Source organism: Scyliorhinus torazame, chromosome 9, assembly GCF_047496885.1.
Source record: "Scyliorhinus torazame isolate Kashiwa2021f chromosome 9, sScyTor2.1, whole genome shotgun sequence".
NCBI classification, from domain to species: domain Eukaryota; kingdom Metazoa; phylum Chordata; class Chondrichthyes; order Carcharhiniformes; family Scyliorhinidae; genus Scyliorhinus; species Scyliorhinus torazame.
Window position 1 is genome coordinate 76,390,664 of NC_092715.1, and position 12,328 is coordinate 76,402,991.

Here is a 12,328-nt window from a genome sequence, read left to right on the forward strand (position 1 = left end):
AGAGAGAGAGAGAAAGAGAGGAAAAAGAGATACAGATCAGGGAAAAAGATAAAGAGAGAGAGTTTGAACTTCAGAAAATGGCCATGAAACATGACAGTCAGTTAAAATTGGCAGGCGCAAAGGGAAACGTACAGTTGGATGATAGTGATGAGGATAGTGAGAAAGAGCGTCATAGTCGAAGGCTTGGTGGGGATCTATTTAAATATGTCCAAGCACTGCCACGGTTTGATGAGAAGGAGGTAGATGCCTTTTTCATTTCATTTGAGAAGGTTGCTAAACAAATGAAATGGCCACAGGACATGTGGGTATTACTGATTCAAACAAAGCTGGTAGGTAGGGCTAGTGAAGTGTTTACATCACTATCAGAGGAGGTAACTGAGCCGTATGGGGAGGTGAAAAAATCCATCTTAGGTGCATATGAGCTAGTGCCTGAAGCTTACAGACAAAGGTTTAGAAATTTAAGGAAAGAATTTGGTCAAACAGACATATAGTTGCGCTGGTGACGGCACCGCTGCCGCGCTCGCCGACAAGGTACACCACGAGTTCGGTGGTGGCGGCGACGCTGAAGGTCTGGGGGCAGTGGAGGCGACACATGGGGGTGGGAGCCTCGGTTTGGTCCCTGATTCGGGAGAATCATCGGTTCGTCCCGGGAAGGATGGATTGGGGGGGGGGGGGGGGTTCGGAGCTGGCATCGGGCAGGGATGAGAAGAATGGGGGACCTGTTCATCGATGGGACGTTTGCGAGCCATGGGGCGCTGGAGGAGAAGTTTGGGCTGCTCCCGGGAAACGCTTTCAGGTTCATGCAAGTGAGGGCGTTTGTGAGGCGGCAGGTGAGGGAATTCCTGCTGCTTCCGGCATGTGGGATTCAGGACAGGGTGATTTTGGGTGTATGGGTTGGAGAAGGCAAGGTTTCGGCGATTTACCAGGAGCTGCAGGAAGAGGAGGAGGCCTCGTTGGAGGAGTTAAAGGGCAAGTGGGAGGAGGAGCTTGGGGAGGAGATAGATGAGGGTCTGTGGGCTGATGTTCTGAGTAGGGTTAATTCTTCCTCCTCTTGCATCAGGCTCAGCCTAATACAGTTCACAGTTACTCACAGAGCGCATATGACAGGGGCGAGGTTGAGTAGCTTCTTTGGGGTGGAGGACAGATGTGGGAGGTGCTCGGGGAGCCCGACAAATCACGTCCATTTGTTCTGGTCGTGCCCGGCGCTGGATGGGTTTTGGAGGGGTTTTGCGAGGACTATGTCCAAGGTGGTGAACGCCCGGGTCAAGCAGAGCTGGGGATTGGCATTATTTGGGGTATCGGACGAGCCGGGAGTGCAGGAGGCGAAAGAGGCCGGTATTCTGGCCTTTGCATCCCTGGTAGCCCGGCGGAGGATTTTGCTACTATGGAAAGATGCAAAGCCCCCTAGTGTGGAAGCTTGGATCAATGACATGGCAGGGTTCATCAAGCTGGAGAGGATAAAGTTTGCCTTGCGAGGGTCTGTGCAAGGGTTCCTCAGGCGGTGGCAACCGTTTCTAGACTATCGCGCGGAGCATCAGGAGGAGGTCAGCAGCAGCCCAAGGGCGGGGGGGGGGGGGTTCTTTTGGGGTGGCGTTTGGGTGAAGGTGGGGGTTTTATCCCTATTTGTGTTTTTAAATGTTATACGGGGGTTATTGTATATGGGGGAAATCCAATGTATAATTTCTGATTGTTGTGTTCTTGTTAAAAAACATACATGGAGTTTGAAAGGCTCAAACAGGAGTAATTTTGATTGGTGGATAAGGGCTTTGAAAATAGACCAAACGTATGAAGCTCTCAGAGAAATTATACTTTTGGATTAGTTTTAAAATTCAATTCCTGATGTAGTGAGAACTCATGTGGAAGAACAGAGGGTTAAAACTGTGAGATTAGCAGCAGAAATGGCAGATGATTATGAATTAGTTCATAAATCAAAGCTTGGTTTCCGACATCAGTTTCAGTCTGTGAGGGATAGAAACTGGGGACATGAGAAATACACAAGTGGTAACGGTAAAGGTGATCTGATGGGAGATATTGAGAGTGCACCTCAGATTAAAAAAGAAACCCAGGAGGGTGGAAAAGAAATGAAAAGTTTCAAATGTTTTCACTGTAATAAACTAGGCCATGTAAAATCAGTGTTGGTGGTTGAAGAAAAGCACAGGAAAGGCTGATGTGGTAAAACAGGATAAGACAGTGGGGTTTGTTAAAGTGGTAAAGGAAAGCCCAAGTGAAGCGAAGGAGGTGCAAAAGATTGTACAGCCTGATCAAGAGGTGATTGATAAGAAGGTGCCAGATCTCTTTAAAGAATTTACTTGCGTGGGTAAAATTTACTCATGTGGATCAGGAGCAGGTAAAGAAGTCACATTTTTTAGAGATACAGGAGCTAGTCAATCTTTAATGGTACGAGATGAGGAGTTATGTAGTCTGGGAAGAATGTTGCCAGAAAAGGTGGTAATATGTGGAATTCAGGCTGAGAGTAGCGTTCCATTATAGAAGGTACGGTTGGAAAGTCCAGTGAAGAGGGGTGAAGTGGTAGTAGGAGTAATAGAGAAACTATCTTGTCCAGGAATATAGTTTATCTTGGGTAATGATATAGCTGGATTGCAGATGGGAGTGATGCCTACTGTGGTTGATAAGCCAGTGGAAAATCAGACAACTGAAGTGTTGAAGGACGAATATCCTGGGATCTTTCCGGATTGTGTAGTAACAAGGTCGCAAAGTCACAGGCTAAGACAAGAGGAGAAATCAGAGAGTGAAAATAAAGGTGAAGTGCAATTATCAGAAACGATTTTTGATCAGATGGTTGGAAAAGAACAGGTGGAGGATGAGGCGGATATTTTTAATTCAGGAAAATTGGCAGAGTTACAACAGAAAGATGTAGAAATAAAACGGATGTATCAGAAAGCATATACAGAAGAGGAATCGGAGTGTATGCCAGAGTATTACCGTAAAAGTGATATCTTGATGAGGAAATGGAGACCTTTACATATGCAGGCGGATGAAAAGTGGGCAGAAGTTCATCAAGTAGTATTGCCGGTAGGGTATAGAAAGGAGGTGTTGCGAGTTGCACATGAGGTACCAGTGGGAGGTCATGTGGGAACAAGGAAAACTCAAGCTAAAATCCAGAAACATTTTTATTGGCCTGGACTACATAAAGATGTAGTTTAATTTTGTCAATCATGTCACACATGTCAAGTGATAGGGAAACCTCAAGCAGTGATAAAACCAGCACCTTTAATACCCATTCCAGCATTTGAAGAACCTTTTACAAGGGTCCAAATCGATTGCGTAGGACCGCTTCCTAAAACGAAAAGTGGGAATCAATATCTTTTGACTATAATGGATACTAGGTTTCCAGAGGCAATCCCAATATGTAATATTACAGCTAAAAAGATTGTTGAGGAGTTACTTAAATTCTTTACTAGATATGGATTACCCACAGAAATACAATCGGATCAAGGATCAAATTTTACCTCCAGGTTATTCAAAGAAGTTATGGATAGCTTAGGACTAAAACAATTTAAATCAACTGCGTACCATCCAGAATCACAGGGAGCGTTAGAAAGGTGGCATCAGACATTAAAGACAATATTGAGGGCTTATTGTCAAGATTATCCAGAGGATTGGGATAAAAGAATTCTATTCGTACTGTTTGCAATTAGGGATGCACCTAATGAGTCAACCAAATTCAGTCCTTTTGAACTAATTTTTGGTCATGAGGTAAGAGGACCACATAAATTGATTAAGGAAAAATTGGTTAGTGCGAAATCAGAAATTACATTATTGGATTACGTGTCAAATTTTAGGGAACGATTAAATAGAGCAGGTGAATTGGCCAGACAACATTTAAAAGTTTGGAGGATTGCCTTGAGAAAGTGGGACAATCAGCTTTTATTTCCAAACTGGATTTACTTAAAAAGGTTACTGGCAGGTACCTTTATCCGAAAGGGCGAAGGAGATTTCAGCTTTTGTGACTCCAGATGGTATCTACCAATTCAAAGTTATGCCATTTGGCATGAAAAACGCCCCAGCCACATTTCAACGGTTAACTAACAAAGTTGTTTCAGGATTATCCAATTGTGCGGTATACATCGACGATCTGGTAACTTTCAGCCAGACATGGAAAGAACATTTGAAACATCTGATGGAGTTATTCGTCGACTTCAGGAAGCGGGTTTGGTGATAAACGTAGCCAAAAGTGAATTTGGAAAGGCCCAAGTCACTTTCCTTGGCCATACAAATAGACAGGGTCGAATGGTCACACGGGATGTGAAGACAAGAGTTATTGAGGAGTTGCCGATACCCTCAAGACGACGGGAAATAATGCGATTTCTTGGCATGAGTGGATTTGATCGAACATTTGGGAAAAGTTTTTATAGCGTGGTTGCTCCACCGATGGACTTGCTGAAGAAACGTCGAAAATTTCAGTGGACAGCAGACTTTCAACAGGCGTTTGACTGCCTGATAGCTGTGATAACCAATGCTCGTGTGTTGGAGAATTACAAGGGACTCTGTGATCAGATTGAACTAAAGTATCTGACTTTAAAGAGAAATGCCGAGGCGTAGAGAAATGGACGGAAGCAGGTTCAGTTGGAGGGACAAGAACAAAAATGGACTATATTATTATACCTGTTCGCGTGTTGTGCTTTTTGAAACAAAAATGTATATTTACTGTGTGCACTTCTTAAAGGATAATGAAATGGTGAAAAATGAAACAATCTTGACGTTGATGGTTTATTTTTTTTTTCTTGAGGAGGGAGGTGTCATGTGAGAGTGTCTTTAAGAAATAATGATGTGGAGATGCCGGCGTTGGACTGGGGTGAGCACAGTAAGAAGTTTTACAACACCAGGTTAAAGTCCAACAGGTTTGTTTCGATGTCACCGTTTAAGAACCGTTTAAGAAATAAGTGTTTAAGAAATGTACCTTTAAGAAATGGGTGTTTATCAGTGATGTCAGAGTGTGGGTGGAGTTGGGCTGTCTGACAGTTTTTTACTTTCGTTTTTGAGCAGGCTGTTATAGAGTGAGTTTTTGGTTTCGTTTTCAGTGTTTCATAGATTATCATAGAATTTACAGTGCAGAAGGAGGCCATTTGGCCCATCGAGCCTGCACCGGCTCTTGGAAAGAGCACCCTACCCAAGGTCAACACTTCCACCCTATCCCCATAACCCAGTAACCCCACCCAACACTAAGGGCAATTTTGGACACTACGGGCAATTTATCATGGCCAATCCACCTAACCTGCACATCTTTGGACTGTGGGAGGAAACCGGAGCACCCGGAGGAAACCCACGCACACACGGGGAGGATGTGCAGACTCCGCACAGACAGTGACCCAAGCCGGAATCGAACCTGGGACCCTGAAGCTGTGAAGCAATTGTGCTATCCACAATGCTACCGTGCTGCCCAGTGTTGGAGCTGAAGCCAGACAAAGCAGGTGTACTGTTGATCTCTGCCATGAAAAGACTATCTCTTGATTATTTGGTGAATTCAGAATTATAAATGTTTTCAGTAGTGAATGTAAACCTGATGTGCTTCTGTTAAAAGGTGTTTCTTTTGTCTTCTGGATGTTATTTGGGTAGTTAATAAGGATTACTTAGTGTTGTATTCTTTGGGGATTGTATTTGAATTGATGGTTGCTAAGATGTTCACTGTAGGTTTTAAAAATGTTAACTTGAGTTCATAGAATAAACATTATTTTGCTTTAAAAAATACTTTTCCATTTCTGCTGTACCACACCCGTCGAGTGGGCCGTGTGCTCCCCATACCACAATCTATTAAAAGTTGTGGGTCAGGTGAACTCCAACACTTTGGGGTTCTCTAAACCTTGGCCCATAACAGTATTAAGTTCCCACCTACCCCTGTGTGGACTCAGGAGTGAAGTCCTTGCCATTTGACTCATAACTGAAACATGCTCAGTTGCATCTGGCAGATATTTCCTCAAATTACAATCACTTCTGACAAAACCTCTGGTCTGTCTTTAAAATGGGCACTGACCCAACACTAAAGACCCGATCCCCAATTCCAACAGAAAAGAAGAAAAGGATCCTGGTAAAATATTGCAACTGCCATCCCCAAAGAGCTACGGACGGTAGAATTCGAACAATTCAACAAAATCACAGAATTACACAGGTTTGTCCGATTGGGTCTATATCAGCTCTCTGAAAGAGGAAATCAATTTGTCCCAATCCTCAGCTCTTGCCCCATTGCCCTACAATTCTTTTTCAAGTATAAATACAGCTTCAGACAATAATCTGCAACAAGTCGTAACTTTATAGCACACATATCCATCCAGCCCGTCAGTTTATGAACCATTAGTAGCATAAGGATAAACAAATTTGCCACCGTACCTTGTAGAGGCTGCTGCCACCTATTATCCACACAAGATCCACCTTGTCCCGCATCTCCGGTGAATCCAGATGAGCTAACGCTGACTCCAGATCACGTGCCAGATAATTTGCTCCTTTTGGCAGCTCCCTGAGAAGCACAACAATGAGTAATGCTTCACCTTATTTTATGGAAGTGCCGACATTAGGGCAATGGTAACTAAACATTTACACAAGTGTGAATTCAAAATGGAGGATGGCCTCAGACTTAGGCGAGGGAAACTTGCAGGACAATGGGGTAGCAGGGAAATGGGACTGACCGGATTGCTCTATAGAGAGCTGGTATGGATTCAATGTGCCATATGGTCACTGGTTGTGCTGTAATGACTATGGCAGGGGTTTGTTCCTCCTTTCTTTTAAAAAAAATATTTTTTTTTTTAAATAAAATTTTTTAAATAATTAATTTTAAAAAAAAAAGAGTACCCAATTCATTTTTTCCAATGAAGGGAAGAAACCCACGCAAATACGGGGAGAATGTGCAAACTCCACACGGACAGTGTCCCAGGGCCGGGATCAAACCTGGACCTCGGTGCCTTGAGGCAGCAGCACTAACCATTGCGCATCCTTTCTTAGTCCATTCAGCCAAAGTACGATCTGGGGGAGGGGAGGGATGGACTGACAGATAGAGATATAGAGAGACCGAGTGGGTTGGTGGGTAAGAGAGAGCGTGAGAGAGAGAGATTCAATAAGATCATTGCTGACCTGATGTAACCGCCATGCCACATCCCTACCAACCCCTGATAATTATCATCCCCATTCTTAATCAATAATCTATCCAGCTGTGCCGAAAAATGTTCAAAGACTCTGCTTCCACCACCTTCTGAGGAAGAGAGTCCCAGAGACTATCACCCTCAGAAAAAAAATTATCATCTTGGTCTTAAATGGGTGACCCCTAGTTCTAGATTCTCCCACAAAGAGAAACATCCTCTCCACATTCACCCTGACAAGACCCCTCAGGATCTTAAGGATTTCAATTGAGTTGCCTCTTATTCATCTAAACTCTAGTGGATACAAGCCTAGCCTGTTTTCCTCACAAGATAACCCACCCATTCCTGTTTTTAGTCTGGTAAACCTTCTCTGAACAGCTTCCAATGCATTTACATTTTTCCTTAAATATTTCCTTAAACAGTTAACCAGAAATCCAGGATAATGCTCCGAGGACTCTGGCTCGAATCCCACCACTGCAGGTGGTGATATTTGTATCCTGCATCCAGATGTAGTCTCACCAGTGCCCTGTATAACTGAAGGGTAACATCCTTAGTTTTGTATGGAATTTCCCCTCACAGTAAATGATAATATTCTATTAACTTTCCTAATTACTTGCTGTACTATCCTTTTTTGATTCATGCACTCGGACACCCAGATCCCTTTGCATCTCAGAGCTCTGTATTCTCTCACCATTTAGATATGCTTCTTTTTTATTCTTCCTGCCAAATTGGATAATTTCACATTTTCCCACATTATGCTCCATTTGTCAGATCTTTGCCACTCACCTAACCTCTGTCACTTTGTAGCCTTCCAATGTCCTGTTCACAACTTACTTCCCCACTTATCTGTGCCATCAGCAAATTTACCAACCATTCCTTCATCCAAGTCATTTATATCGATTATAAACAGTTAAGATCTCAGCACGGATCCCTGTGACACATAACTTGTTACATTCCACCAACCAGAAAAATACCCACTTATGGCTATCCTGTTTCCTGTTAGAATATAGATAGAAGATTGGTCAGTTATCAAGGAAGACTTGCACTATTTATTTTCGAATCTTTCCCCTTCCAATTTTACTGAGATATAGAGAGAACAAAAAGGTTCCACTCAGGAGGAAGCTGAAAATCATTCTTCACCTCAGCTTTGTTATGGCATTAAGTCGACATGGACTTACTGGAGTTCAAAACTGCAGCCTGCTACTCGTCACACTGTACCTCAGACATCATGGATTGGAATCACTTTCAGTTCCGAGAAATTAGGCTCTACTTAGAGACATTTCTCCCACACCTCCCTGCAGGATGCTGTGCTACTGCAGACAGACACATTACTTCAAATGTATCTCCCGACAGTCACCTAGGAAACTTAAAATGTGACATTTAAAGCACATCTGCAGGACAAAAGTTACTCTCTCCTAGTGGTTAAAGCACAAGATTTCTTTATTCCAATTATAGAGTTTTGCAGCTGATTTCAACCTCCCTAAATTAACAAAGGGCACCTCGCTACTGTTACTTCAAACCCATACAGAAATTTCACCAGTATAGTAAGGTTCAGCATGCACATCACTTGCATCTAAAAACATTGCATGAAGCAATCAGGAGGCAGTGCGCAGTGGTACTGTCATTGGACTAGTTAACCAGAAATCCAGGATAATGCTCCGAGGACTCTGGTTCGAATCCCACCATTGCAGATGGTGAAATTTGAATTCAATAAAAATCTGGAATCAAAACGTTTAATGATGACCATGAAACCATTGGTGTAACCTCATTCACTAATGTCCTTTAGGGAAAGAAATCTGCCATCCTTATCTGGTCTGGCCTAGAATGGAACTCCAGATCCATAGTGGTTGACTCTTAATTGCCCTCAGGGATGGGCAATAAATGCTGGCCCAGCCGTGACGCCGCACATCCCATGAATGAATTAAAAAAAACCTTAGTAGCTGAAAAGATTGCACAATACTCATGATAGACCCAAAGTTTTTTTTTTTAAATTTAGAATACCCAATTCATTTTTTTTCCAATTAAGGGGCAATTTAGCATGTTCAATCCACCTACCGTGCACATCTTTGGGTTGCAGGGCGAAACCCACGCAAACACGGGGAGAATGTGCAAACTCCACACGGTCAGTGACCAAGAGCCGGGATCGAATCTGGGACCTCGGCACCGTGAAACTGCAGTGCTACCAGTGCGCCACCTTGCTGCCCTTCACACACGCAAAGTTTGGAATTATTATTTGACCTAGTTTCATCTGTTTAAACATAACAACACTGACGAGACATAACCCACTCTGACCTCATCAGATTAAAACACAGTATGGTCACAAAAACTAACTAAGCCAGTCATTTAGGCATGCTGTGTAAACAATGTAACTTATCAGGAGTTGATCAGAATGGGTGCAAATCAAACAAGGCATCATATTGGAAATAGCTGAAGATTAAACAGACTGCCCATTATCCTTTTGATTGATCTCAATATATCCCATTGGTAGTTGGCAAGGGTGGCATGCCATAGGGATCAGTGCTGGGACCTCATCATTTACATTTTTTTTAAATAAACGACTTGGATGAAGGAACTACCGGTATGGCTGCTAAATATGCCGATGATGCAATGATAGGTAGGAAAGTAAAATGCGAAGAGGACATATGAAAGTTACAAAGTGACATAGAGAGGTTAAGTGAGTGGGCAAAGATCTAGCAAATGGAGTATAATGTGGGAAAATGTGAAATTGTCCATTTTTGCTGGAACAATAAAGAAGAAGCAAATAATCTAAATGGCGAGAGAATGCAGAGTTTTGACATGCAGAGGATCATGAATTGCAAAAGTTAGCATGCAGCTTCAACAAGAAAGTAGGAAAGCTAATAGAAAGTAATTGTTTATTGCAAAGGAAATGGATTACAAAAACAGGGAGATTATTCTTCAGTTGAACAAGGCATTGGTGGGACCACATCTGGTGTATTGGTCTCCTTATTTTTTTTTTAAATTTAAAGTACCTAATTTTTTTTTTTTCCCCAATTAAGGGGCAATTTAGTGTGGCCAATCCACCCACCCTGCACGTGGGAGGAGACCCACGCACACACGGGGAGAATGTGCAAACTCCAGGTGGACAGTGGCCCGGGGCAGAGATCGACCTGGGTCCTCAGCTCCACTGTGCCGCAATTTTCTGGCGCCACCGTGCCGATTTTTGGTCTTATTTTATGAAGGATAAACATAAAAGTGGGAAGCATGGTTGCACAATTTGTAGCATTCATATGTCCTCTTTGCATTTTACTTTCCTACCTATCATTGTCCCTGGCACTCCTGCTTTACAGTGCCACGGACCCGGGTTCAATTCCGGCCTTGGGTGACTGTGTGGAGTTTGCATGTTCTCCCCATGTCTGCGTGGGTTTCCTGCAGGTGCTCCAGTTTCCTCCCACAGTCCAAACATGTGCAGGTTAGGTGGATTGGCCATGCTAAATTGCCCCGTAGCTTCCGAAGGTTAAGTGGGGTTACGGGTATAGAGCAGGGGAGTGGGCCTAGCTAGGGCTGCTCTTTCAGAACGTCAGTGCAGACTCTATGGTCTGAACGGCCTCCTTCTGCACTGTAGGGATTCCATGAGGTCTTGACAGGATGGATGTGGTAAATATGTTTCCTCATGTGGGAGAATCCAGAACTAGGGGTCACAGTTTAAAATAAACGGACATCCATTTAATGCAGAGACGATATTTTTACTCTTGAAGGTCGAGTCACAGAATCAGAATCACAGAACGGTTATGGCCATCTGCACCGAGTGTTGGGAAAGGGCAAGATCAGGCTTGGGCGTGTTGCTTTTTCTATTGCTCCTTCATGACTGAAAGGCTTACACTTCAATAAATACTCCTTGGGCAGTACCCATGGAAGTACCCAATACGGGGTCAACACGTTCAAGGAAAGAGAGCATGTTATAGGGAGGAAAAGAAAAAGTTAGGCAAACAAAAGATAAGGATAACAGAAAAGGAAATTATATCACATAATACTGTAATAGAGCCATTATTTTGATTTATTTTATACAAATGATACAAAAGTGTTGCTCTCTAAAGTGAGGAAAGTCAAAACTGTATTTTCCTTACCTAAAATAATTAGGCGACTAAAAGTAAAAAATTAGATTGAGACAAGATGATATGCTGAACTATTTAAGTCTAAAACAGCATCTAGCAGGTGTCAGTTTAATCATGTTAATGCAGTATATATTCCGAATGATTATATAAAAGGTTTGAAAGAAAATGTTATCATACATTTTCTACTCAGGTGCAGGTTTCATTTACTAGTGTAAATCAAATATGATGGATAATATTGTTATTTCTCGTTACCAGGAACAAATATCACCTCTCAGATACTTACTGAAGTTCTCTGCTTAGTACAATATTTATTCGGTCTTTAAGGGGCCTGAACTTCTCAGGAATAGAGAACCACGTTTTCCTTCCCATGACGACAGCATTGCGTTTCCCTGCCCGAAGTTCAAAAGTAGCATGTGTCACTTTCACAGAACGAGTGTGCGCATATTACAAAAACTAAGTGCAGCTGATCCCAGTCAGACTTGGCTAGACTTTCCCCCTGTCCCAGCACCACTGCCCAGCTCAAGAATGCCCTGACTTTAAAGTCCCCCACCAAAACGTAAAACACTTGACTTGACATGGAGTGCCAGGGCCATGATCAGCTTGGCAATAACCACCCAGACATTTCACACCAGCAAAAATGGGTATGAAACAGCGTTCAATGTTTTAAAAGATTCTAAAACAGAAGCAGTGCAACAGTGACACACTGTGGCAGAAAAATCAATATGGCAGAAGGCTGTTACATTTAATATTCTTAAAGCAGGGGCAGCTAACCAGGCTGCTGGCTATTATGCCTGTTGCCATTCAGTTAGACCATTGAACATAGAACATACAGTGTAGGAGGCCATTCGGCCCATCGAGTCCGCACCCGACTCACTTAAGCCCTCACTTCCACCCTATCTCCGTAACCCAATAACCCCTCCTAACCTTTTTGGTCACGAAGGGCAATTTATTATGGCCAATCCACCTAATCTGCACGTCTTTGGACTGTGGTAGGAAACCGGAGCACCCGGACGAAACCCATGCAGACACGGGGAGAACGTGCAGACTCCGCACAGTGACCCAGTGGGGAATCAAACCTGGGACTCTGGCGCTGTGAGGCCACAGTGCTATCCACTTGTTCTACCGTGCTGCCCACCATAGCTGGACCTTACCTCCACCCCATTCATC

General features: G+C 43.2%; 1 protein-coding gene across 2 annotated transcripts in view; it reads right to left on the reverse strand.

Moving 5' to 3' along the window:
* Positions 1-12,328, reverse strand: part of dhfr (dihydrofolate reductase) — a 63,573-nt gene that overhangs the window by 31,570 nt on the left and 19,675 nt on the right. For both annotated transcript variants that reach the window (XM_072516185.1, XM_072516184.1), the window contains exons 3-4: positions 11,445-11,550; positions 6,346-6,472 (exon numbers count right to left, since the gene is read on the reverse strand). In XM_072516185.1, coding sequence (XP_072372286.1) covers positions 6,346-6,472; positions 11,445-11,550 — 233 coding nt within the window. The remainder of the gene's footprint in view (positions 1-6,345; positions 6,473-11,444; positions 11,551-12,328) is intronic.